The sequence below is a fragment of the Myotis daubentonii genome, chromosome 10 (assembly GCF_963259705.1).
Source record: "Myotis daubentonii chromosome 10, mMyoDau2.1, whole genome shotgun sequence".
Lineage (NCBI taxonomy): Eukaryota > Metazoa > Chordata > Mammalia > Chiroptera > Vespertilionidae > Myotis > Myotis daubentonii.
This window is the reverse complement of record NC_081849.1, coordinates 25,886,348-25,914,093: the sequence shown is the minus strand read 5'-3', so window position 1 is coordinate 25,914,093 and position 27,746 is coordinate 25,886,348. Positions and strand designations below refer to the sequence as shown.

At 49.5% G+C, this 27,746-nt stretch overlaps 1 protein-coding gene across 2 annotated transcripts in view; it reads left to right on the top strand.

The window, feature by feature from the left end:
- PLXNA4 (plexin A4) overlaps window positions 1–27,746 on the top strand; it is a 416,580-nt gene that overhangs the window by 73,585 nt on the left and 315,249 nt on the right. Inside the window, exons 3-4 of one of the 2 annotated variants that reach the window (XM_059711812.1) lie at window positions 7,566–7,748; window positions 21,509–21,900. In XM_059711812.1, the coding sequence (XP_059567795.1) occupies window positions 7,566–7,748; window positions 21,509–21,643 (318 nt within the window). In that variant the 3' untranslated portion in view covers window positions 21,644–21,900. Of the gene's footprint in view, window positions 1–7,565; window positions 7,749–21,508; window positions 21,901–27,746 lie in introns of those variants that run through there. The other variant, XM_059711811.1, reaches the window with a different exon arrangement.

Here is a 27,746-nt window from a genome sequence, read left to right as displayed (position 1 = left end):
GTTTTCCGTCCCTGAGACACTTTTCATGAAGCCCTTCCGGAAGTGTGTGTCTAGGCTATTGAGGCTGTGCTTTGCTGGCTTCCCCTCTCTTTCTCTGTACACATTTATTTACCTACAATCTCATTGAAAAAGACGCAATGTAGAATCCTCCTGAGATAATGTGTTAGTAACAAAGTGGGGGAGGCCTCATTCCTGTGTTCCACGTTCGTGGCTGTGCTCACAGCCCGGTGCAGGGCCAACCGGCACCTGTCACAGGGCCGCCCCGGCTCTCAGGAGAGTTCAACCTGTGGGATCAGCGTGGGCCATGGCAGACCTTTGGGGAGGATGGGGGTTCATAAAAGGGAAAAGGAGGTTTATGCAGAGCAGTAAAGCCATTAGGGGACCATATAGTTTTATTTTATTTCTTTCTTTGCTACAGAAACTAGCACTCATGCACATGGGACTATTTTATGAAGTAAGAGGCTTTTTGATGAGAGCCTCCTCCCCAAGATGTTGCTGCCTCTCTGAGGCTTCTCCCTGCTGACCTCTTCCCCTGGAGAGCCATCTGTGGGCATCAGCCCTCCTGCATTCATGAGCACCTAGGGGTCAACAGTCATGTTTGAGATATGGCCCCAATAAGTGGGTGATCACTATCTCCCTGTTCTGCAGAGCTTACAACTGGAGTCAGTGTACAGACATGGCTACCACCGCTGATCTGATCCGTATCTTGGTTTAGAGCGAAATCCCACTGATTTCCCATTTCCAGCGGAGGTCTGCGATGGTCAGCTCCTGTGTGTGTGAAGTGTAATTAATTAATGGGAAGAAATTGAGGGCTGCTGAGCATGAAGAATCTAAAGACCTTCTCTTGTCCAGGTCAGCAGGTGCCTCACAGGTGCCTTGTGGGCTTCCCTCCTCTTTTTTCTCCTAACTTGTATTTCTTTCCAAAGCTTCATCTCTCACCTTCCCTTGGGGCAGATGGGCCCAGGAAGGGAGGGAGGCAGGCCAGCTCTCACGATTGCCCCCGAGGGCCTCCTCGCAGGGGAGAGTTAGTTCCTTCCAGAGGTCACGGAGGTCAAGCACTCCCCCTGGATGGCAGGGGAAGAAGTGGAGGCCTGACTCTTCTGTGCAGTCTCTGATCCTGAGAATGGGTTTCCCTGATGCTGGAATAGGTTTCTTTGGGGCCACCCTCTTGCAACCCCAGTGGAATCTACTTCATAAGATCAGTTTTTCCTTCTGGACTGGAAATTTGGGGTTCTGGTACCTATTTTCTCACAACTTGATAGCTCCCAGGCAGGTGAGGGGGACATCATTTCACTCTCTAGGCCTCAATTTCCTCTTCTGTAAATGGACTGTTGGGTTAAGATCCTGAGTCATTTTCCTTCTGGGAAATAACACAATGTGTGAGAGAGTGGCCATGTACTATACTGGGAAGAGAGCTCAGAAGTGCGCCCACAGAGCCCTGCTGCTCCCCAGGCGGGGTGGTGGGGGGCTGCCCTCTGTACACCCAGCACCGGGTCTGTTATTGATGTGTGTCTGATCTTGGCCCAGGTCTGTCTCCCAGACTAGGAAAAAGGAGAAACTAAAATATTTCATCTCTGTATTTTTGGATCCTCACCTAATGGTTAGTGCTTAGTAGGTCTGTCCTAATTGTTTTTAAACAAATTAATGAGAGAGGAACAGTAAATAGTGTTGACTTCATTTAGTGCCTTCGTTACCCCTAATAGAAACAGGAGTTCCAATAGCATAATAGACCAAAAGTTTGATGGACAAGGCCTAACGGAAGGCCCCACAGTGGCTGAGCTTGAGCTAATCTCTGAGGCCTTCTTCCCCTGTCTAATGGTCTGGCCTTCCAGCTTTGGGGGTGGCTATGGGGTGCTCAGGACTCCTGTGCATGGGGCTGGATGCTACTTTTGCCTTCAGGGAGGGCAGGAGTGCTGGCTTGCTCCCTGATGGAAGGACTCCTCTCTGCTGGACCAGGAGCTGCCCATGAGCAATGGGAGGACCAGGTCCAACTTTAAATTTTCTGTTCTGGGCTCAGAGACTGCTGCTGCTGGCCCAGAGCAGCCGGCAGCTGCCTCTCGGTTGGAAGAGTCAGCTGCGTGGTCTATACCTGCTGGCTCACCCGGTTGGTCTCCTGTGGATTAGTTTGGGATATTTGTAAATAGTGATGCCTGGGGTATGAGGGGCAGCCTGTGGATGTGGAAGAGACTGTGTCCGAGAACTGAGCTAATTGGTCCACAGGGGGCTGGACCTGGTGACCCCTAACTCATTAGCACTGCGTTTGGACCACTGAGCTCTGGCCTATTTATGACCTTTCCGTAATAAGGACTCACTGTGGGTTTCTGCAAAGGTGGGACAACCAAGGTTGGGCTAAAACAGCTCCACTTGGCAGGGGAGGGGTCATCAGGAACCAGCCCAGAGGCCATGCTAGCTGGGGTGAGGGGTGATTTCAGGGTCAGGTGCATGCCTCCTCATCACCTTTGGCCTTCAGGATGCAGTGGCATGGTGTCAGGGTGATGGTGGTTTTTATGCGTGAGTCAGGGGGCGGGGGGCATAGGGTTAGGAGATGATTCAGAGGGCTCCAGAGGAGATGTCCCTGTGGTCCCCCGGGTCTACCCCCTTCTTCAGCCCTTCCCCAAGAGTCTTTGCAGAGACCACCAGATACTTCTGGGGTTCTCAGGTGGCTGCTTTGTAGCTCCATCCTGGAGCATGGGCCACTACCGGAGAAAGGATACTGACAGCATTTAAAATCCCCTTTCCATGGAGATGATAGAGCTTTTCAGAGTGCCAGTCTCTGCAGAGTGGGAGCAATTTCCCTGTAATTGGTAAAGTAACCGTAACTGCTCTGTCATTTGTATGTGGCGACACGTAATTGCACAGTAACCTTTGCTGCTGTGTGCAAGGGAAGCACGGTGAGCTGTTAGATTGTAATTCGGAGTGCCAGTTCTGGCTCTCATGCCACCTCCACTCCTACCCCTCAAGGATGCCCTGGGGGAAGCCGCCATGGGCCTCTCCACATCCTGGTCCAGTGGGTCCTACTCCAGAGAGGGAATGCTTGTCACCTGTCATTCATGACCTCAGTTCACCTCCATGGTGAACCAGACCAGAGCTTCTCCAATGTTAGCGTGCAGCAGAATCACTTGGGAGGGTGTTAAGATGCAGATCTCTGAGCCCCACCCCAGTGTTTCTGATCCAGTAGGTCTGAGTGGGGCCCAAGAATTTTCATTTCTAATGAATAGTGCTAAATCTTCTGGATTTTAGACCATTCCTCTGCTCTTCCCTTCAACCTCATTGATCTGATAGATCTGTAGGAAGTTCCACCTTTGCTATTTCATCTTGATAACACCTCTCTGAGGTAGATGTAATGAATTTCCCCAGATGCCAACTCACCAAGGTTGTCTGAATTGTCGATGACAAACAGTAGTAAGTGTGAACACTCCCATAGCCCTTATGAAATGCCAGACATTGTCCTACATGTACTAAACCATTTACTCCTCACAGCAGTATATACTGGTATTACTATCCCATTCTACCCATGAGAAACTGAGGCACAGAGAGCTTAAATAAGTTGCCCAAGGTCACACAGCAGTAAGTGGTAGAACTGGGATTCAAACCTAAGCATTTTGGTTCTAATTACAAAGTGTTAGCCATTGTGAAAGTCAGGCTTTTATTTAGTCATCTATCCATCCATTCATTTAACACATATGTTTTAACCTACTATGAACTTGCAACTAAGCCAAGGGTACAAAGATACATAAAACATGGTACCGTCCTTGTGCACATGGACCCTGGAATTCAGTGGGTCACCAGTCTTAATTTATGACCCATGTATCCCATGAGGATATTTGTGGAAAGCAGATTTGGTATCCTCCTGATTGGGGTAGAGGGACCCTGAAGGGTGTGGCCCTAAGACTTCAATATCTCTTCACAGGGTTGCCCAAGTAGGTACCACATATATTCCCACGAAACAGACCCTGTTTCTTTCCTTTGTAAGAATGGAGTTGCTCTCTAATAAACCGTCATTATAACAGTGGCCACAGCTCACTCATGGCTATTTGTGGTGTGGTGGGAGGGACGAGTGTGATGTGGGCCTGCAGGCGAGGCTGGGCTCCTGATTATAGCCGAGGTGAGTCCCTTCCTGGCTCCTCTAGCCGCTGCTCTAATCTTGCTGTTAATGGGGCCCAGGGGAGAGCTCAGCCAGGGCTGGAGCAGACACTATCCTCCCTGCTTGCCCAGGGTGCTCAGGAATCCATGCCAGCCCTCACCTGTGGAAGCTTTCTCCAATTAGCCTTCCCTTCTAGGGCCCACATGTCCTGGCCTCTGCTCCCTATACCTTGGCCTCCTTGAGTTTGTGGGCCCATGGGACCCTCTGCCTTCTCCTCCCGGCGCTGTCATTTTCCTGCAGCTGTAGCTCAGACCTGGCGGGTTGTGTCCATGGAGAGCCATGCTCTAGTCAGGAGGCACACGAGGACCATTTCCAGCTGCCATGAGACTCCTGTTCCAGGCAGGATTTCCATTGAAAAAATTAATGTGAAATACCAGCTTGCATTGATGACATGCTTTCCTGTTTATCAGGTGCCTTCACACCTGTTATCTCACCTAGACCTCACAATAGTCCTGTCTTGCAATTTTATAGGCAAGGGAAATGAGAATCAGAGAACAGGAGAGGCCTACGCCAAGCTGGCTAGTTGAGAAGCTGCTGAGCTGCTGTGGAACCCGAGACCTATGTGCTTTCCACTACTTCAGTTCTAAAACTCCCTCCCCACTGCCACAGCTTTGAGGAAACAGTAAGATCACCTCATGCCACAGCTGAGGGACCTCAGCAGCCATGCAGATCTGGGCCGCACCTGTCAAAGGCCCCAATCACCTTTTTATTGCCTGGCATAGGGGAGCCTGGGGAGAAAGCCACCATTGTCCCTGGAATGCAATCCCCACATTAGGAGCCCCAGCTGCAGTCTTTAGAACCGGGTGATGACACTGGAGGTAGGCAGTTGGGAGGAGATGACTGTCTGCTATCGGTGAGGAGACTGAGGCCTGGCTCCTGGCGGGCCTCGAAGGGAGGTGTTAGGAACTGAAGACGGCAGAGCCCGGGCTGCCAGGCTGACTGGCTGAGCTGTCCTCACTTCCTTCTGGTGAAAACATCCCTCTCCCAGCCCCTTGCCATGCCCGGTGCCACCGCAGCAGGAGCTCACAGGTCCCTGACTTCCTGCCTCTGAGCAGCCAATGATTCAATGATGCAGGTGCTCAAATGCATTCTGTCTCCTTGTAGGTGGTTGTTTATTTATTTGATTGTGTCCTGCCCAGCCAGGGGGAAGAATGGTTTTCAGTAACCAACCACTCAGAAATGTAATCCTGGGCCAGTGAGGTACATGTTTGTGCCAAGGGTGGTGGGAGACTGGGAAACATGGGCTGCTTTGCTCCCTGACTCGGTTTCCCCCTGTGCAGGGCAACTAGTTATCCAGCTTCATCTATTTAGAAGATGGGTCCTGATGGGCAAGGCACATTTGCTGATGCCAGAGGTCCCTGCTGCCCAGTTTAGGCTTGAGAAAGTTGGGGATGAGTCTTCTTTTTTTTTTAAAATATATTTTATTGATTTTTTACAGAGAGGAAGGGAGAGAGATAGAGAGTTAGAAACATCGATGAGAGAGAAACATCGATCAGCCGCCTCCTGCACATCTCCTACTGCGGATGTGCCCGCAACCCAGGTACATGCCCTTGACCGGAATCGAACCTGGGACCTTTCAGTCCGCAGGCTGACGCTCTATCCACTGAGCCAAACCGGTTTTGGCGGGATGAGTCTTCTTCAAGAACAGGAGCACACAAGGCCATGAGGGTTCCTAGCACACCCTCAGCCTTCAGTGCACAGAGCCTGCCAGGCCAGCCCAGACTCACCCTCCCTGGTTTGACTGTCACCCCAACCACCACCACGATAAGAAGAAGGGGAGATGGCAGAGAGAGGATTGAGATGCAGCCCGTTGTCTTCCCCAAGATGAACAATGCCTGTCCCCCTTCTTCTGGGAGGGAGCCGAGGGCCCCGCAGCCCTGAACAGCTCAGAGTTGGCCACGGTCACAGCTCCTGGCAAGAGCCTGCTCCCCAGTTCTCCAGATGCCTCTCCTTTGGCTGGACTGAGGCCTTTAAAATAGTGACACCTTGTATTTTATTTTATTTCTTTTTCTGAAAAGTCCAAAAACGTTTACAGGCATGAGCTCTGTAGGCTTTATGGAGGCCCATCAAAAAGCAGGGGTTGTTTCTTCTGTCTTTATAGAGCGGAAAAGAAAAGAACAGAATATGGAAAAACTCTTCTAAGACCACACAGTTCTCCCCAAAAAGGGGAAAATCCAGCGTAGGCTCCTAGCGCCCAGGGGAGTCTATGCCAAACCAAAGCTGCTTGCTGGGGCACAGGGGCCTCCTCACCAGCCGTAGTCAGTCCTCACACTCTCCAGTAAGTCCGATCCCAGCTGGGACCCTCTGCTTGCATGGGGACCTGGAGGCCTGGAATAAAACAGGGGGAATGCAGCTGAAACACTGGGAAGGAAACCAGCCTGGAGCCTTCCTGTTGGTTCCCTGAGTCCTGAAATTGCCCTGGAGTCAGGAGCAAGAGTTGGGTCAGTGTGTGCCATGGGATATCCAGGGAATATTCTCTTTGAGGAATGCTAATGGGTGTTCCAGTCTAACATGGTTTAGGGAATAAAATGTTCGGGAAAGGATTAGAGAATATCAAACATATTTCTTCTTAAAAATACTTCATACTTTTCCTGTAACTAATCATTGTGAATGCCTGACATGGTGTTAGAATGTACTGTTTCTCAAAATTATGTGCCCAAGGAACCCTTTTGTGATAGAACATTTTGGGGGTTTGGGTTCCACTGAAGATACTTTGGGAAATGCTGGTGTAGCGATGACAAGGCCAGGGCTCTGAAAGAAACGGGGAGCCTGAGATTGGGCAGCGTGAGGCTCTACAGTGGCTTGTTGAGTTCATTCACAAACTTCCATTCCTCCCATTTCCCCTTTCCTGAACCTACGGTCTGTACATGTCTTTGTCATAGCCTTGCCATCCATGTATTGATGTTCCTAATTCTCCATTCTATACTTGTGAGTCCTCAGCTGTGGGGACCCTTTAACAGCAGGTGTGTCGAAGTGGAGACCACATCCTTCTGATGCCTGAGCCCAGCCGTCTGGAGCCCATGCTCATGGGTGCTGGCCCAGTGCTTTCTGATGTGATGGTGGCAAAAGGCAACCTAAGCTACTGAGATGGCGCCTGGAGTGATTGCAGGTGGGGTGGAGAGACCATGGGAGTGTGGTGAAAAGAGACTCTAAGAATTTGTGTGTGTTTTTGTTTTTGGTTTTTTGGGTTTTTTTTGCCATTGTCCTGAACCCTACTTAGATAACTACTGACATGTCATCTAGTTTCTCCGGACTGAGTGTTTCATGTAAAAATTAGGGATTTATACCATAGCTTTGGATTCTTCTAGCTCTATAGTTCCCTGACTCAATACCTCTGCAAATTGCCCCGACGTTCCTTCCTAATTTTTCTCCTTTTTAATTTTCAGCTCTTAACTATTTATTATTTTTTATTTTTTCTCAGCTCTTAACTATTGATGATAACTTCTGTGGCCTGGATATGAATGCACCCCTGGGCGTGTCCGAGATGGTCCGTGGCACCCCTGTCTTCACAGAGGACAGGGACCGTATGACTTCTGTCATCGCATATGTCTACAAGAACCACTCCCTGGCCTTCGTGGGCACCAAAAGTGGCAAGCTGAAAAAGGTAGGAACAAGGTGCACTCATTTCAGTTATTGTGAAGACAGTCTGTCCCCGCTGGGGCAGATGTTATCTCATGCTCTTTTGCCACCTTGGGCCTGGTGGGTGAGCGGTGCAGGTTGGAGTTAGGAGATATGTTGCTGTTGAGGTTATGCATGATCACCTCGTCTCTTCTCTGCTTTTGTACTACAGTTGTTGTGGGAATCAATCACACTGGGGGAGTATGCATTCACCTCTTCCCATCCAGCCTCACTAGGCCATCCGAACGGGTGTGTGTGCTCTCTTTAACTTGGGTTTGTGCCTAAGACAAGAGCATAGTAGGCCTGGTTGGTTGGGAAGGTGCCCAGAGGTAAGGGAGGTACATGCTCCTCTTGCTTCAGCCCTTCTGGCTTACATTTCCATCTGGAATCCATTCAGGGAAATGGAGGAAAGTGCCGGACCTATTGCAATTGCTATTGGGGCTAAGAGCCAAATTGTGGGGCAAGGAAATGTAGGATATTGTGGTGCACCTTGCAATTGCTTACGGTGGAGTAGAATGGTGTGATCTGGGGACACGAGCTTTCCTCCTCATTCTTCAGAGACCAGCTGGCTTCAGGAGCACCTGCTGAGGCTGGCCCATCAGCAGAGTTGGGGCACCTGCCCATCCAGGACTAGTCCCTCATCCAGCTCTGCTCAGGCTTCTTACCTCAGTGAGTTGGAGCTGGCTCCCTAGGGTGCCCTCCTTGCTTGGACTACAAGGCTTTCTAAGACTGTAGGCAGGAGGTCCTGTTTTGTGTTGGCTGATAATCGGACTTCAGTCTTGTCCCAGGGAAATATTGGTGACACCATGTGGAGCTCCTGCTGGTCTTATTTTGATTTCCGTTGGGATTCGCTGGACAATGTGTGATTCAGACTGAGAAAGCCAGCACTGCCTGATCTGAGGGAGCCTTGATCCCTACCTTCTTGTTGCTGTATTTCCGGGCATTCTCTCAAGATGGTCAAGGGGAGACGTTCTCTGCACATCTAGAAGGCTGTGCCACTCTTCCATCCTACTGTGTCACAGCCCTTTTCAGCAATTATTTCTTTCTTTAAATGGTACAGCCCTGTGGAACAGGCAGTGGGTCTGGGCTGTGAGAGTGCGGAGGTGAGAGGCGGGGAGCAGGGTGTGTGTGAGCTGGGGGATGAGTGTACAGTAGTTATTGGGTCATATCTTGAAGGGAAAACAGTTTTGGTGAAACACTATGTGCGCTGCAAGGAGGATGCAGGCAAAGCCTCACGCATCTCACATTGCCCCTCAAGAGCTAGCACATAGCAAATGTCAAATTAACAGATAATTTAACCATCGTCTATATAGCTTTAAGAATTATATTTTGTAGTTCCCTGCCTTTCTGCGAAGAGCATATTAAACACAAATGAATGTTTTCTTGCTGCATTGGCCTTTTGGTTGTTGATTACTCATGTATTGAGCTGAATTCCATGGACGCTCAGAGACGATGCTGCAAGGCGTAGGTGTGTTGTCGCTGCCCAACTCCTGTGTCCGTTGCAGCCTTCTGGGTTTTCCCTCCACTCTGAGCTGTCACTCCTCACTTCCGCCCGCTGTCAGGAGTCCTGGTCGACTCCAGTGCCTTTCCTCCTCCTCCACCTGGGGCTTCCAGCTTTCAGTGGTCTAGGAAGGCAGATCCCCAAACTTCCTGGAATTGTGTCTACTCAGCCTCTGAATAAACCAAGAAGGTGCGTGCACGACCTTCAGACCACTGGACTTTGAGGACATTTCCTTTGGCTGCTCCAACGACTGCATTCTGTACCATGACTCAATGAGTTCGGTTTGCTGGAAAAGTGAATTTACGTTTAAACGGTGAATTCATACATTTGGCCTGCTTTGCCTCTCAATGGCTGAGTAAGCGGTATTGAGAATAAAGAAGCAAAGCAATTTGGGGTGCTGTAGCTCTTTTCTCTACTGAGCCCAATCTCAGTGTGATGGAGAAGTAACTTACTCTAAGACACTCAAAGATTCCCATACCCCAAAGTTCCTACCAGGTGCCAGAGGATCACTGACTTGCTGGCAAGATCAAGCAGACCCTGTAGAAGGATTATTTTTGCTATTGTCTGAGCAGCTTGGAATATAGTGTCAGTGAAATAAACGTTGAGAGTTCAGTGCACATAACAGAACAGGCAGTTCTATTCCCTTAGGGTAGGGTGGCGGGGGGGGGGGATGGGGAGCGGGCATGATTTCTGGCCATGGCTGCATCATAAACCCAGCATAGCCAGCTTGCAGGTGTGTCATGTAGGTCAGAGTGGGGGCTGGGGCTGATGGGGGCTGGCTCTCTCTTGTGGGAGCCTGTATCCTGGTGGGGATGTCAGTGTGGAGCACATCTTCATGACCTTGTGCTGAGGACACCCCCGGAACCTGGGGGAGCAAAGTGCACAGAGACCACCCTCAGGGGGCAGGCTGTGGGAGAGCCTGGCCTTGATGTGTCCCCAGATGTCAGCCAGACCAGCAATGACAGGCGACACCTGACCAGCAGGCTTTATAAACTGTGGGCTGGCATTTCCCATTTTTTATTTGGGGAGGGGTTTGTATAAGAACAGTTCCGTTTCAGCCACCTGGGATATTACATTTAATTTCCAGAGCAGTGGTGGGACTGGTGAAGCATAAACATTTGAGAGGTAAGAGCAGAGGTTCATGGGGGGCAGGTGGGGGGTGATGAGCCAGCAGCCCTCCTGGGGAGCCCTGGCCATCAGAACAGCCAGCCTTTCTGCTGCAAGGGCTCAGAGGGGCAGCCACTCTAACAGTTTTGCTGGAGCCCAGCTCCTGCTGCTGCCGACTCAGCAGCCCGCCCACGGGGACAAGGCCGAGTTGGGAAAGGAAGGCTGGCCCGCCGAGCCTGTTGTTTGAAATAATAAAAAGCAAAACTGGCCAGTTTATTTACTTTTCCTAAACAATAGAATTTCCCACCACCCTTGCTCGCTGCGCACCACTCCCCTTTCCTCATAATCGTTCTGCCTTGCTTTTCCCAGAGGTTATCGGGACCACAGTCACCTCTGGGCAGAGGCCCAGCCACGGAAAGCCGTGGGGCTGCGGGATTCTGCAGGAAGGTTTGTGAGCTGCCGAAAGTGAGAAGAATGGAAATCATACTGTAGCTGTGATTACAGAGCTGGCTTCTCTGAGCCCCGTAATAATCTCCTGTGTGTACAAGGGCCTTGCAGAGTTCTTTGCAATATGACAAGGGACTCAAGGTAGGGAGGGTGGGCGAAGGTCACTTGGGGGTTTGCTGAGAGGTAGGGAGTTTGCTGTGGGTTTCCGGGGTCCAGGAGCTAGCTAGCCACGCGCTGTCCTCAAAATTACTGACTTTCTGTGTTGTTTGAAAGCTGTGGGTCCCCATCATTTGCAACCTTGCCTCCAATGACCATAATTTCACTCCTTTAGTGCACACATCACATAAGGCAAGGGGAAAGGAGGTGAGGAGAGTGCCAATTTGGATGTCTTTTATGTTTTCTGATGTGTGTGTGTTACTGCTGTTATTGGCAGCCTTTCCCATGGTGTGTGTTAAAGGCATGTGCTGTTAAGAAACATGGCATATGAATGCTACAGTCATCAGGAGGTGCCCGGGAACTTGGAAATAACCAACAGACTGTTAAAATGCCAATGACAGGTTAAAAATCTTAAGGCAAACACCATCCCAATGTGCTTTAGGTTGTCTGGATAAATCTGGAAACCTTTGACCCAAGTTGGGGTGGTGAGGTCTGTGTCACCTCTGAAGGACAGGATCTCTTTGCTTAAGTATCTCGGCCGGAACCCACCCCTTCCTTTTTCTCTGCTTTTTGCGTTCCTACCACTAAGTGATCATATTTTATGGCTGCTGTTCGGCAGTAAATTACTGCCTGACATTAGTGGGAGAGACTAATGTTCACGGTGAACCAAAGCATCATAAACTTCCACTTGAGGTGTGATTGCTCCTTTCATTTTGTGACTGCATCTTCCCGGGGTGTTTTGCAAGGTAAACTGTTCACAGCCAAGGGGCTGAGCACACTGTGGATGTTGGTTAAGCGGAAGTTGGGCTGGCCCTGCTATCGGCTTCTGGTAGTATATGTACAGTGTGTGTGTGTGTGTGTGTGTGTGTGTGTGTGTGTGCAAACCACAGCATACCAGCCTCTCTCGGTAGAAATTGGGTGTGTGTCAGCATGGAGAGTCCAGAGGAGAGGATAACTAAAAGAAAGCCATTCCTATTGGGAATTGTCTTACAGATTAGTTTAATCATCCTAATTTATTTTTTCTTGAGGTTGCTTTGAAATTGATTTGCCTGTGTTCCATAGGCCAAGCACAGAAGTGGAGTGGGGGAGGGGACACCCACCTGGGCCTGTGTCATTTTGACCATATGTTCTCAGGAATGGAGTATATGTGTGTGTGTGTGTGTGTGTGATGCTTGAGTCACAGAGCAATGTTAGATCTGAGATGGGCAACCCCTGCTTTGCAACTTCCTTAATGTATCTGAAACTTTTCCTGAATATTCACCTGGAAATGTGAATGAATTTTAACTGAAAAGAAATTCCTGCCGCAGAAAGAGTTCCACATGGCTGGAGGGTCGCACAACCACATGGAGAGACAGTGCTGGACTCCAGCTGCCGGGGAGCCTGGGACTAGAGCAGAGGCCAGTGTGCTTGGTGCAGGCGTTGGTCAATTAGCTCTGTTGCTGTGAGTTCTTCCAGCCAGAGTGCCAGCCCGTCTGGGTGTGGTTCAACACCAAGAAGAAAACAACAGAATATGGGCGACTCCATGTTGGACAGTTTTCACTGTGGGAAAAGACCACAATAGCACTTTTGTTTGGTCATTTTTGCCATGTCGTTTTTGCATTTCCCACCCCTGGTTTTGCAAGTATGAAGCCTGTGTAGACCTTAACCTGTGGATTCAGTGAGGGGGAGGCTGAGGTTGAGGTGCTAGGGACAGAGGGCACCATAGATGTTCCAGGGGTGCTGTCCTTCTTCCTCTGATCTCACATCTCAGCAGGGACAGCCATGGCTGTCCTGTCATCATTCCTGCAAGCCTGGGGAGCCAGGACTGGCCGGCAGAGCAGCCTGATGTCGACCTGCCCACTTCTCATGGTCCTCCTCTGCCTTCTTTTGGTTTCCTCTGCTGGGTTTTAAGCCTTTTTGTGCACGATTATCTGTGGGTAGATGTGGAGAACAGCTAAGCTGGTGCATGTCCTCTTGGGCAGATCTTACATTCTTGGACAATATGAAGGCCTCACTCAACCGTCCTTTTTATGTCAGAGTATCCCCATTGGCACTGTTTTGACTGCTATGCTGTTGGGTTACCCACTGTCCCTGCCTGTCTCTTGGGGGGACAAGTGGTCACTGCGAGCTGACCTGAGCAGGCATGGAGGCGTCCCTCTCAACGCTGCTGAAAGTGTCGCTGGAGCACAGACTAATTCTCCTCCTGGGCCCTCTTGAAACACACTTTGCGATCCCCAGAAAACATCACTTCAGTCTATTTTCTAAATTATCACTGCGAGTGCACATGATTTAAGGAGATTGTTTTAAATGAGCTTTGCCAAATCAAGATTTACTGATACATGTCAGCCACTTTTTTGAATCATGTGCATATCTGTGTGTGTGTATATATATATATATATATATATATATACGCATTTGTGTAGAATGATCTGAATAATAAATTAAAATACAAAGACATTAACATTGAAGAAAGTGCTTCAGAAACACCCCAGACCATAGAATGCACTCAGTCAGCTGATGCTGAAATGCCAGACACGCCGGAGGAATTTATCCAGTGACACATGCAATTGAAGTAAAATATTGTGCGTTACAAGAACATATCATTAAAATGAAAACTAGCAGCATATCAGGAGTCTGGCCATGTAACCAAGACAACAAAGATGGGAAAGGATGAAAGACATGATGTACCAGAGGAAGAGGGAGGAGGCAGAGGCAAGAAGAGGAAGTGGCCCCCAGCTGTCGATGGTCCCCCCACTGCTGGCTCATTCTGGTCGGATCTGGATCACAGGAAAACAGAACTGTCATTGATATCAGCAGAGGCTCTCAGTGAGGACAGGACCAGGGAGGTCGTCATGCCCTTAAATCACGGAGGCTTCCTCCGCAGCCACTTTGATGGGGAAGGCAGTGGCAGCTGGACCGACTCAGAGCCGACCAGTTGAAACTCCCATTAGGGGTCTACTTGTTCTCCAGTGACTTCCTGTGGATGTGGCCATGCCACTTGTCTCTTGGGGGTATCATGCTGTTTTTTTCTGGTAGCTTTGGCCTCTCATAGAGGGATTCACAGTGACTTCTAAAACACCTCTCTCAAGTCTTCCACATTCACTCCATACTTTCTATTGCAGCCCAGGGGACACAGGTGTATGAGTTATGGATTGCTGTGTAAAAAATTAACCCAAACATGGAGAATGTCATAGATTCTTGGGTCAGGAATCCCGGCATGGCTTAGCTGGGTCCTCTGGCTCTGGCTTGCTCACTGACTACAGTCAAGGTGTCCCTTGGGAATTCAGTCATCTATGGGCTCAAGGCTAGAAGCGGGGAGAATCCACTCCCAATGTCATCCATGAGGCTGTTGGTGAACCTCAGGCCCTCACGGAGACATTAGTCCCTTGCTACATGGGTCTCCCCATGACAGCCACTCACACAACACAGCAGCAGAGAGAGGCAGACAATGAGAGAGGGCGTGCGAGAGGAAAGCCACAGTCTTTTTGAAACCTGACTTCAGAAGTGACACCCCGATCATGGGATTTTACTCTATTGTAGCCCTGTGTGCTCATCTCCCACACCCACATTCTAAACTCCCACCTACAATCAGAGGCAAATAAATACTTCACAAATCATTTAGAGCTGCTTTTATTCCACATCCTATGGTAATGTATACAATCCAACAATAAACCAATAATAGCAGGGCCAAAAACAAAAATAAAGAAGTGACACCCCGTCACTTTTGCTCTATTCTATTTGTTAGGACACAGCCAGTGGGCCAGCCCACACTCGGAGGGAAGGGCTTCCACTAGGTTGTGAGGACCAGGAGGCATGGGTCTTGAAGGTCATGGTAGAGGCTGCCCGCTACATGAGGGCTTTGTACATGAGGGCTTTGTTTATGGGCCGTCGAGGGCACCTGAGCCAATGCTCTGAAACGTCAAGTTGACTTCAGTGGTGTGGGAAGGGGCACAGCCTTCTCAGGGACAAAAGTGGCCCAGCACTGAATCCCGTCTTCCAGGTCCCTGAGGTTGTGACTGTGCAGGCAGGTCAGAGAACCCAGAGGATAAATAGGAAGGTGTGCCTTCCCCGCAGGGCCTGCAGGTGAGGAACTCTCCTCAGCAGGAGGCCCACGAGCACTGAACGGCAGGTGCTCTGTTCATCTTAGGGAAAGGCTGGCTTATGACTTGTTTGAAGTCAATGACTGATGAGAGTTCTGCATGACCATGGGGAACCCATGCCCCTGACTTGGGCCTCTGTTGGGAACCACCTTGCTCTTCAGGAAGGGGTCCTTTTCCTGGGAAGTGGAGATGGCAGGAGAGAGAAGATGGGAAGGAAACTCTGTGCTTTCAGCACCTGGAAGGGAGCAGGCGCTGTTCTAGGTGTTTTATGTGTGCTCCGTACATTGATTATCTCATGTTATCCTCACATTGCCTTTCAGGGTATACACTGCCACCTCCATTTTACACACAAGGAAAGGGATTGAGTAACTCACCAGAGGTCACAGGATTTGATCTAAGGTCTGCCCTTTGACTCACTTATATGATAATTTCAGGGACTCTGCTGGAGGCTGTGGGTAAATCTTAGCTCCACAGCTGTGCAAGGGCGTGGTCACCTGGCTCCTGTTCATGTAGCTCTGCATGTAGATGGCCCAGCCACACTGAGGACACAGGTTCTCCAGCTCAGCCTTCCGCCATGGTCTTGTAGATTTTGAATCTTCCAGGGCCCTGGCTAAATAATCACTGGAAAGAGGGTCCCACGAGAGAAACAATGGCATTCCCACCGACGTGGCAGTTCTTGCATCACCAGCCTCCCTCCACGGGAGGGTGGGAGGTTTTCGGGGAAACAGACAAGCTGTGCTTTTCTACTTACCATGGACCTGCCTCCCGGGACACACTTGGGGTGTTTCTTTGTCTTTGAGGTTCTCACTAGAATGCTCTCTCCCATCTGTGTGTAGTGGTTCCTGATTATTTTTCCTGTTGCAGGTCATCTAGGGTCCCTGTCTTTACTCATTTGGAAAATGGCTGCTTCTACTTAGGCATAACCCATAACTGCTCTGTAAGCCCTCTGGAGCAGGGACCTGATGGGACCATCTCCTTATGAGCCCTGGGTCTTTTTTAGCCTCTATCCCCACCAGTCTACCTAAACTTCTTCTTTTTCCTAAACACCTATCTCCTTACCCAAGCTTCTTGGCTGTGCTCTCAGTCCTGTACCTACTCTCTCCACATTTACCCTCTCAGCTCTTGCCTTTTACTTCCTGCCATTATGTAGCATTGTATTCTTAATTTATGATAACCCAATCATAAACATCATCTTGGCCAATTTACCCAGGATGATTGTAAGTCCGGAGGCAGCTCTGGCTCCACAATTTCTTTATAGATTTAATGACTTAAGGGACAGTGTGATCATGATGATTGGCTTGAAAAACACTGATTTTTAACCCTCAAACTCCTTTTGTAGACTACCAGTTTTTAGGCCCAAATGTCTTAAACTCCCATCATATTGATAACACAGGAGGAATCATTGAGCATCCATAACCGTGCAAAATGATATGAATTTTTTATGGCTGCAGCGATTTTGAGGGCCTTGGAAATCTTAGATCGCTCATAAGGAGTTGCCCTATAGGAAATAAGCTAGAAGGGGCCTTCTAATCCTTTCCAAGCTCTTCACCTTCTATTATCAGATAGATAAGACCTGCACATACACATGAATGACTGTGTGCTCCTCCAACACGTGCATACACGCTCAGCTCATACACAGACGTACGCACCTCACGCCCACGCACACCCACGCACACCCTTGCTCGCACACTGGGGAGCCAGGCCCTTCTCTTTGCACTCGAGCCTGGAGCTGGTGCCTCCTATGCTCTGCCCTCTTGGACTGAGCCTCCCTGTTCTTGTTCTCTCTGGGAGATGAGCAGCACACCATCTAATCAGTTTACCTCTGACTCACCCACTTTGGCTTCCAGATGATGACAGAGTAGAGCTATTTAGCTGTCAAATGCTCTGACTATTGCCCAGATGGACAGCGCCTCAAACACCAGAGCGGTGCCTTTCTCCTCTGTGTGGGGGTAATGAGTCTCCCAGTTGCTTTTTAAAGTGCTTCTTGCATCTGCCTTTAATTTTAATGCCTCTTGCCTGCTGACCTTGCTTCCCAGCAGCCAGCCTAAGTGTGATTCCCATAATTAGCTTAGTGATAATTTAATCTCTCTGCTTTGCATTTGTTTTGATGGACTTGGGTCTGGGGACAGGGGAAAAGGGACCTTTGCACCTTCCTTGGCCTTTGTTTTTGACTGGACTCTCTCTGTCCAGGGCAGGAGCAGACGGAGTAGATGGGTTGGGTGAGGGGATATAGGGAGAGAGAGGCCCATGGCATCATGGGTAGACTCTGGATAGGGAGCTGAAATAAAACTCTCTCTTTATTCCCTTTCTTAAAGGGGGCTCCCTTACTTTGACCCCATTTCTCCCCCAAAGTAGGAAGGCACGTGAGTGTGGGTGCACACAGCACTTTAAGATGCTTAGGAGAGGAGCAGCTTGAAAGTGGGAAAACAAGATACTTCCTCAGTGGTCATGGCAACCATTCTCTTAAGCTAGAGGAAGGTGAGGAGCAAGGGGAGCCATTGAATGCCACCTGCTGCTTCCCTCCTCCACACCCAGGCACCCCTGCAGTCTTCCAAGCCAAGTGTCTGCCCAGGTCCTTATCCTGGGTGCCTGTGTCTCTAAACTGTTAAGAACCACACCTGCATTTACATGAAGAGTTAGTTGGAACCAACAGCCAGGAAATCTTGACTTTGCTGCTGGCTGCACCTCTGATTTTGGACAAGTTGTTTACTCACACATATTTCACCTTTTCAGCAATAAGCATATGAATGCATGCTCACTTCATCTCTCTTATGAAAGGGCTTCGCATCTGTGGAGCATTCCTTGGTTTCCTAGGAGGAGAAACACTAATAGAAATTAAGAAGATGGGGAGGATCATGTGACTTTCTGTGCTCAGTAAACACATAAGAATTTCCTTCAGACTCCATGGATGTAAACAGCCACATGACCACAGCCGGGGAGCTGGAAGGCCTCCAGAGGTGGGGGTCTCCAGGGGACATCTTGGATGCTCCAAATAGACGTACTAACCAGTCCTTGTGGGGTTTAACCGTGTGCATGTGTGCGTGCAGACACGCCCAAGATCTCTCTGGAAGAACTTCAGGAAGCCCATCGAGATCCTTGAAGTAGTCCCACCACATGAGGTGCTGAGGAGAATGAGCTGGGTGCGGAAGGGGGCAGAGGCAGGGCGCACTCAGTTCTGAGAAGCTGGGGCTCTCTCCTGCCACCTCCTGCAGCCTGGAAACAAGGTCTTTGATTTATGAGCTAACATTTAATTAAAAGAACAGCAGAAAAAAAAATCTCATTTTGCCTCTACAGGATAAATGGTTCACAATGTGAACTCATGTGTTTCTTTTCCAAACCCCCCTGAGCTGCACGAATGTGTGCGTGTGTGACGGGACATTGGCCCAGTGCTCTGGGTCCCACCCCTCGAAGGACTCTCTGCTCCCATGGCCGACCCAGCCTCTCTCCCCACGTCCTGCTGTGCAGCCCTAACACCTGCATCTTGGTGTTCGTTCTAGCCTGTATTGCAATTCCTTTTTTGCCGATTTTCCTAACATCTTTACTTAGAGAGATACTCTCAGTTCTGCTCTAAGTGGCTTTTGTAGAACTTTTCTTTCTTCAACCCAAGGTGGTCACCCTCAATTCCCAGTACATTTTGATTTATTTCTCTGACTGCCCCTCATTCCACCCTTGGGCACTTCCCAGGGTGGACGGGACCAGACTTCAGCCCTTGTTCTCAGGAGTTGATCTTCTCTAATGTGACAGAATCTGACAGAGCTGACCCCTCTGCTGGGATGTGAGCCTGGCCTTCCTTATGTGACAACACTTATGCGCCATCACTGTCCGTCACCCTTCCCAGTGTGGTATGGACCTCTCTTTTCTGCAGGTTCTACTTTCTAGAAGTACCGATGCTTATTTGGTATGTGGAAAAGTATTTCTTCCCATTTGAGAGGCCTCGAGTCCATTTTCTTAGCATTTTTAAACCTTCCTCCGTCAGGAAGGTTCGAGCTACAAAAGCAGGAGCCAGGGGTTCTCATCCCAGCCAAGGACCCGCTCACCACTGCCCTCCTGTGATTTCTAAGCACCATTGGAGGAGCCACTGTGACCTATTTGCTCCAACGCATAAAGAATCTGACCATGAAAAACCACAGGGGACCTGACCAGCAAAAGCCTCCAGCTAAACAAGCCAGCAAACCAACTGCAGGGCCTCAGAGAGGGGGCTTGAGCCAGTGGCAGGAATGTGGGTTTGCACTTGGTGACACATTCTCAACCTTCTCTGCCAGTGACTCACTTCAAGGGACAAGTGAAAATCACCCCCACCCCCTTTGCAGGGCTTCAGGCTTATTGGAAGTAAACAACAGGGAGCTGCGCCCTCCCCCACCTTCCGCCTGCTGACACATTTAGAAATAGTCATGTCATGTCCTGGCATAAGCAGGAGGGGTTCGAGGGGACATGAGCACCATGACCTGATTAGAATGTTGGTTCCTGCTTGCCATGCATTTCAAACTGAGCCTGTTGGAGTCTGTAGACTTGCCTTCAGGTGCCTGCTCACCATACCTGGGGGCTCGGGGACCCAGGAGAGCTGGTGGCAACGCCCAAGGTCCCATCAGCCTGGCCGTCACCTGCACCTGGTGAGCTGACAGGAGGACCCCTGTGCCTCCACCTACAATATGGGACCAGCAGTGACGTCCACTTTCCACCTTGTCAAAATGATGTTGCCCAGAGCGCTCTGAGGCCCTGGGGCTGTTCTGCAAGATGAGATCATCGGTACTAAATTTGTCTTTGCTGACAGCCCACAATTGGGTTCCAGGGCCCCTGGCAGGCTTGGGAGGTAGTTGGCTGGGAGTGAGTCCCGAATGTGCCTGGCTCCTACCACCACTGCTATCTGTCGAGAGGGTCTTCTGTCTCCTCTGATAGTTCTCACCTGTCTCCTTTCAGCTTCCCAGGTTCCCTGCTCTAAATATTTGCTTTTGTCCCCCCTTCCTCAACTTGATCCTGGTGGCTTAAAGGGCCAGCACAAGAACCAGGTTAGAGCGTGTGCCCACACTGGGTGAGAAATGGCACCCGCTTCCTTCTTTGTTTTCATGTGTGGACAGTTGTCTCGCATCGAAAGCACTGATGGGAGTGGTTTTGCAAGCCCACCTCTGGTAACATGAGCAAAGTTGGGGACCAGAGCCTGAAAGAGCCCCTGCCCTCATCACACTCCCATGATCTGTGGTCTGTTGTTCTGACAAACCTGGAACTCGAAGGGTCTCAGGAACTGGAAACAGACTTGGGGGTCCCGTGAATGAACCAGGGCCGTTTGAAACTGGAGGAGAGGACAGGCTGCTGCTGTCCTGGCAGGGGGCTGGGCCAGGTGCTGCAGAGAAGCAACAGGTGAGGCGACAAGAGGACTCATCCAGGAGCACCTGCAGAGAAGTCAGCCCTGGAGGGAGGCAGGGAGGGGGCAACAGACACCCCATCAGGGTCAGCTGTGTATTGGTTTCCTATTGCTGCTATAGCAGATCACTGCAAACTTAGCAACAGCACAAATGTATTGTCTGATAGTTCTGTGGTCCAGATGCCCACACGGGTCTCACTGGGCTAAAATCAAGGGTTCCATCTCCTGCAGGTTCTAGGGGAGAGTCTGTTTCCTTGCCTTTTCTAGTTTCCAGGGGCTGCCCACATTCCTGGGTCATGGCCCCTTTCTCCATTTTCAAAGCCAGCAACCTTGCTTCTCTCTGACCCTTCCTCTGTAGTCTGCTCACCTGCTAACCGCAGCTAGAGAAGGCTTCCACTTCTAAAGCCTCCTGTGATAAGGTTGGGTTCACCTGCCTACTCATAGGCAAACGCTGGCTCTCTGCAAAGGTGGAAATCACTGCTCAATCAGTCAGGGCTCCATCAGGAGGGGATGGGAGGATGGAAGATGAGAAAAAGTGAGCAGCTACTAGGTGCTGGGCCCTTTGCTACCGTAAAACACTTTATTTATTTATTTTTTGTCTGTGTGCATTTTAGAGCTCAATTTGGCATCCCTACCAAATATCCAGCTTTGTGTAGAGTGAGGCTGGGGCACAAGGGGAGTTTGAGGCTCCAGAGAAGAAACACTTGGTAATAACATCTTAGGTCGCCTCCACCCCCATCCCCACCCCCATCCCCACCCCCACCTCCACTGGACACTTCTAAGCCTTGCCTGGCCTGTGTTCTGAGCCTCGGAGAGAGTGGGCCTTTCTTCTCACTGCCTGGAGAAATCCCTGAACGTGCCCACAGGCGTCTGTGCTTACAGGATTGATCTCAACCGGGCTTGTGAAAAGGAACAGCTGATGTGTTATGTAATTCCTTTTCTCTTCAAACGTGTGTGCAACAGTGTGAGCATAAATGGAGTGTGGGGGAGGGGTTGTTCCTGGAAAAGCTGAGAGGACCTGTTTGCCATGTTGGATGACTTATTCTAAAACAGCCCTCTGCCTTTCTCCTCATCTCGCCTGCTTCTCCCTCCTGCAGGGAGAGGGAGAGAAGTCCCGGGCGGCAGCATGGAGAGGGACACTGGGAGCTTTGTTCCGGCTTTTGAGAGCCTCTTCCACTTCTCACTCGAAGGCCAGGACTTCCCTGTCTGACCTCAGACACTTCGATTGTTGAGATGAGAATTTTTTTTTTTCCTTCAGAGTCACTGGGATTGAGTGTGCAAACCAGTAACACTGTTGGGAAAAATTATTAGTGTAAGATATGTGTGGTGTACATGAATAAACATTAATTTACAAAGTGATAAATGGGGACAGTTTTTAAACACTCTTCTAAATCTGAATTACAAGTTTTCGACAACATCGGAGGTGTGTCTTGTAGAGCATTATAGTTTGAATATAAAGTTTTTCTATCTTTGTCATAATTACTTCACATTTATCTTATACCCATTTGTTACCAGACCAGAGTTTTCTGCTGCTTTTTTCAGAGAATTAAGAAGTAGGAGGGGATATTCCAGCCCGGTCACCCCAGGATAGCTGGGGGAGCACTGCCCGGATACCTGGGAATCAGCCAGTGAGCCGGCTGCAGTCTGTTGTGTGAGTGTGTGGATGAGCCTGTGAGAGCCTCGTGTAATTACCTCTGATGGCGTTAGAGGGACAGGTGTTTCATTAATTTTGAGGGATTTGGCACGTTTTCACTACGCCGTGGTGGGATGCTGGCATTCCAAAGTGAGCTAGCAAGGATCCCACTGGCAAGAAGCTGTATTTCTCCGCGGCGCTGTCAGCCAGGGCTGGCGCATTTCCCCACTGGACACCGCTTCCTGAATGACGAGATCATTGAAAGTATTAGAGACCCCAACTATGCACTCCCATGCCACCTGTAGGGACGCTCTCTCGGGCCATCCTGGGAAGAGATGGAAAGTAGGAGACCCTGGTTCACTGCTTTTTCATTTTGGGATTTTGGACAATTTCCTTGCCGCCCCTCTGCCCCCTCTAAGAGTTAATTTCCCCACTGCCTATTGAAGACCAGAAAATGTGAAGCAAACGTGTCCTTGGAGAGAGCAGACCATGAGTGGACCAGTTTTTCGAGCCTAGGACCAGTGAGCCAAGTTGGCCGAAGCTGCAGGAACAAGGCCAAGGTCTTTCCCCTGTCCCTTGCAGCGCGGGACAGCAAGCGACGATGGCTGGTGGCCTGAGGCAGAACCCTGAGCTCTTGCCTAATGGGTCGCCTCAGCCACAGGAGTGTGTGACGGGTTCAGCCCAGGAAAAATAATGCAGGCCTATGGCTTCCCCATTGCAGGCCAGTGAGCCTCACAGCTCTTTTGGCCCGAAGACCAGCCATTCTGCCAAGCTGTGGGGATGGCCCCTGCGAGGGGGCTGGGAGCTCCTTCTCTTGTTTGGTTACTTGAGGAATCAGGAGACGAGTGGGCAGGCAGGAAAATCAGGGCCCATGGGATTCCAACCCCCTTCTCCACCAGTAACTTCTCAGCCTGTCTTGCAGCTTTTGCATGTGTGAAACAAGAAGTGGGTGGTTTTACCTGACAGGGCTGTTTGGGGAGTTGCTGACGATGATGATGGCTAGCGAAGGGGTAGTGACAGTGCAAGTTACTCCAAGAGGCTGAGACACGGTCCAGACAAGTGACGTCCCCGACAGGAGCCTCCTGCTAACGGCTCAGAAAGCCAAGAATTCGTGAACGGGCAACTGCCTCCATGGTCATACTTATTTAGACTTTTTGATAATAGGCTTGACAGTTTCACTGTAATCTATGAAAAAAGCACAAAGGGAGATCATAGAAAATGTTTACAGAATTTAAATGGAGAAAAATGGAGGGATCAGGGAAAGAAAAGATGGAAGTGGGGGTGACACCTGGAGAAGCTTGCTGTTGGATGCTGATTGCATCTTCCCGGCACCTTGGGTGCCTCACTTGTCCCATGCTCCTCAGCCAGTGTGGCTGACCCCAGTGGGGCTCACATGCTTGCTAAGTGTGGCCACTGATCTGGTGATGTGCATCTATTCATTCAGTCAATCCTCAGAACTGCCCTACCAAGTAGACATGCTTGCAATTGCCAAGGAAACTGGAGGAAACCAAGACTGAGAGAGGTTAACTAGGTGATCCAGGATGGCCTGATGAAGGCCATGGAGGCAGAATCCCACTGTAGAGTCTGGCTCCCAAGCCCCTTCTTGTCTCAGGCTGAGCAGAGTGTGGCCATTGCAAAGCCTGTGGGAGGCCTGCAGCCTCCCAGAAATGTCAGGTGTGACCCCCTTCTTCTTCCTTGTCCCTTGGGCTGATGTAGGCTCTCTCGCTTGCATTCTCCTGGCTCTAAGGGTAGCCGTGCAGTGATAGATGACTCCGCCCTGCCTATCTGGTTGCTGGCTTCAAGCTTCTCCATGTCCCCGGGGGAGAAGCTGGGCCAAGCTGTTCCTTACTCACTGACCTCACGGGGTTTCCCAGGTTGAGACCAGGTCCCCTGGCCCATGTGAGCAACTGTTTTTACCCAAGTGCTCTCTACACTATTTGAAGAGGATGACCTTTAGTTCTAAACTGGCAGCTCTGCTTCCTGAACCTTCTCTTTTCCCAAAAGTGTGTATTTCAGAGTAAGCAGATGGCTTATGGGTGCTCTTCCAGCCCCCTCTCCTCCCCTCTTGGTGTTTCTGCTTTCTTTCCTTCCCCCAAACCTTCTGCCCATGTCCCTCCCAAATCTGTGATCGCACTTTGCTCATTTGGGCTCAGGCAGCCTGAGCTGACACTCCTGGTCCCAGGGCCCTAGTCCCATGGCCATGAGAGAGGAGGAAGGGCTTTCTCAGTGAATGGGACAATTCCTTGTCCACAGGTGCAGCAGCCACACACCCGGAGAAATTTCAGATGGTGCTACTATTGGTCTACATTTTCCTCTAAGGACACATTGTCATTATCTGGGTGGGCGAAGAGGCTCAGAGGTGACTTCGCTTCAGTCTGGGGACCAAATCCTCTTCTTTCAGACTTTAGGCATGATTCTGACAAGCCTCTGATTTTGAAGGTTTTTAGACAGAGAAATTTTTTTAAAATATATTTTATTGATTTTTTACAGAGAGGAAGGGAGAGAGATAGAGAGTTAGAAACGTCGATGAGAGAGAAACATCGATCAGCTGCCTCCTGCACATCTCCTACTGGGGATGTGCCCGCAACCCAGGTACATGCCCTTGACCGGAATCGAACCTGGGACCCTTTAGTCCTCAGGCCGACGCTCTATCCACTGAGCCAAACCGGCTTTGGCAGAAATTTTTTATCTAAATAAAATCTTACATGGAAGTCTAGCAAAACTGATAAAACTCAGGTCAGTTTGTAGTGGATGGATGGGTAGGGGAGGTGAAGAGGGAAGTGTTTTCAGAGCTTCCCTCTCTGTCCTCCAATGATCCCCAAGACTCCTAGACACCCCAGGGAGCCCCACAGAGCTCAACTGGAAGCTCCCAGCCAACACAATCGTCCTGTAGGGGGTCTAGCCCGAATCATGTGTGTCCTGTGTTGTTAGGGTGAGGCCTGGGGAGTGGGGGCAAGCGTGTGTGTAAGAGAAGGCAAAGAGAGGGGGCCTCCCACTGTCCACCATTACACCTCCCACCAGCTGTCACCTGGCCCCGGGACTGCACCTGGCCCTGAGTGACGGTCCTTAAAGGGAAGCCAGCCTCAGGAAATCCTCTGAGTGTGACTGGGCATCCTCTCTCTTTACCAAGTATCTCAGAGTTTATGAAGCAAATGGCTTCTGGCCAGGCCACCTTTGTCTTTAGGACAAGATACTTTCATTTGAGATAGGTGCTGGCCCCTGGTGTATACTGAGCATGTGGAGTAGAACACCTGTGCTACCGGCGCATCTTCAACTTGCTGAGAAGGTGCGGCTGACTCGTGGCTATTTTCCTTTCGGTAATCAATAAAGGTTGTGTTGGCAAATGTCACCGCATCATCACTGCCTCCAGATACTTAGGGACCTCCTCTCACATTTGAATCACACATCACGATTTGCAAAGTCCTTGCATGTATTACCGCACTTGAATGGCACACCTACCCGTGAAGTAGGTGCTGAGAATAGAATCTTCCTTTACAGATGAGGAATCAGCACAGAGAGGTTACCTGACTCCAGCAAGGACACACAGCTGGTTAGTGGCAGCGGGGAACCCCACAATCAAATCTCTGCTCCGAGTCCAATGCCACGTTCACTCTTCCAGGTGCCTTCTGGCGACACAGCTGGCAGCTCAGGTGGAAAGAGGAGCAGGTGGGGAGAAAGGCCCTTAATTCTAGCGGGTTCTCTGCAGGCCCTCCTGAATCTCCCCTAATATTCCGGCTTGCCTCGCTCTCCCTCCTAGTGAGCTCGAGCCGGGATCTTCCAGTGCACAGCCCATTGTTATTTTTTGCAGCTCAGCACCACGTGTATGGCTATTTTTATCCTGTACTAGAAACTATCAAGTGGGGGAGAAATGTTAATTGGTATTATTACAGCAAACTGTGTCCTAGTAACATTGCAATTCAGAGGTAAGCGCTGCCCCCCTCCCCTACCTTTTAGGGAGAGACGGGGATTTATTCATCTGGCTGACAGCCAGCACAGGTCTCTCTGGCTGGTGCTGGGCCTGTGGGGAGAAGCATCCGGAACTCTGACATACACGGGACAGGCCGCTGGCCTCCACTCTGTGGTTAGTTTCTCAGGGAAGGATGTGGGGGTGGGTGGAGTTGTGATGCATTTGGTTCTGTTTCAGCCACTGAAACTAGATTGGAGGGATAGTGTGTCTGCCCAGGAAGCTCCCGTGGGGCGTGGCTTGCGGGGCCTTTGTGAGAGAATCTGGGGCATTTGCCTTCACCATCCAGCTGAAAGTAAGAGATAGCGGCCCGCACAGTTGTGTCCTCCTGAGCCAGAGCGAAGAATGAACAGATTAGAAAACAATAGCAATGGAGTCAGACAAGTTTTGCCAAACTTCCAGAAAAAAAGAAAAGAAAGGGGATTCAACAAACAGGCTGTTCAAACCCTGACAGCTTTTCTTCCCTGCTGTGTGACCTCGGCAGGCTTCTCGTCCTCTCTGGCCTCAGTTGCTTCATCTGTAAAATGGGATGGGTAGTATCGACCTCTCTGGGCTGTTGTGAGAATTAAAGCCCATGGCCCAGAGCACGTGGTAAGGACTCTATAAAGGAAAGCTGTTATGGTGAATTTTTCTCTCAGGAATCCTAAGAATCCTGAGGGCTAAGAGCAGGGGGCCTCAAACTTTTTAAACAGAGGGCCAGTTCACTGTCCCTCAGACCGTTGGAGGGCCAGACTATAGTTTAAAAAAAAAACTATGAACAAATTCCTATGCACACTGCACATATCTTAATTTTGAAGTAAAAAAACAAAACGGGAACAAATACAATATTTGTATTTGCATGTGGCCCGCGGGCCGTAGTTTGAGGACCCCTGGCTAAGAAGATGCAGGAAGCAGGGCAAGATGGGAAATCCAGGTTCCAGCTGACTGCTTGAACCCAGCCCAAGGCACATAATATCTTCTACATCCCCCCTGCCCCCTTCTCTGCAGTGGGAAGGATAATCAGGTTGATTTCATGGCACCCTGCAACTTCCATTTTTTTTATAATGCTTTTTTAAAAATGGTTTTATATATTATAGAAAATATAGAAAAGAATAAACAAGAAAATAAAAATAAAATCACCTTCAGAAAATTGTTATTGATTCCTGTGTCCTTTTTTCTATAAACATGTACTTGAAATATATACAAAGTAGAATTAATGTAATATATATATATATATATATATATATATATATATATATATATATATATGTGATGAAATAGCAAATGTGATTTTTAATGCCAGCCTTAGTATTTCATAATGTAGTATTTAGGCCCTTACTCTTCTCCTTTATCCTGAAGCTTCGGGTTCTCTTTTTAATGAATTTACTTTCGCCCCCCCCCCCCCTTTTTTTTAGCTCCTGTTAATTTTTGCTTCATAAACAGGGTTTCTCTTCTTTTCCTCCCTCTGGTGATGTAGAAAGTATTAATCTATTTTAACGTAATAGTGGTTACCCTAAAATTTTTGGAAGCATGTTTAAACCCATAAATGTTGAAGTTAAGAATTACACAGAATGGTTTTATGTCCTTCCCCTTGCCCCGTTTTCCAGTATTTGTTAATATGACCCAGGACTTAGTATTTTTACATCATGATAATTTTAAAACTCATTTATTCTGTTCACACTTTGTTTTTGACATCTCTACTGTTTTATAATTGAAATTATACTCAGTAACAGCTCATCATTGCTCACGGATCTGTCAC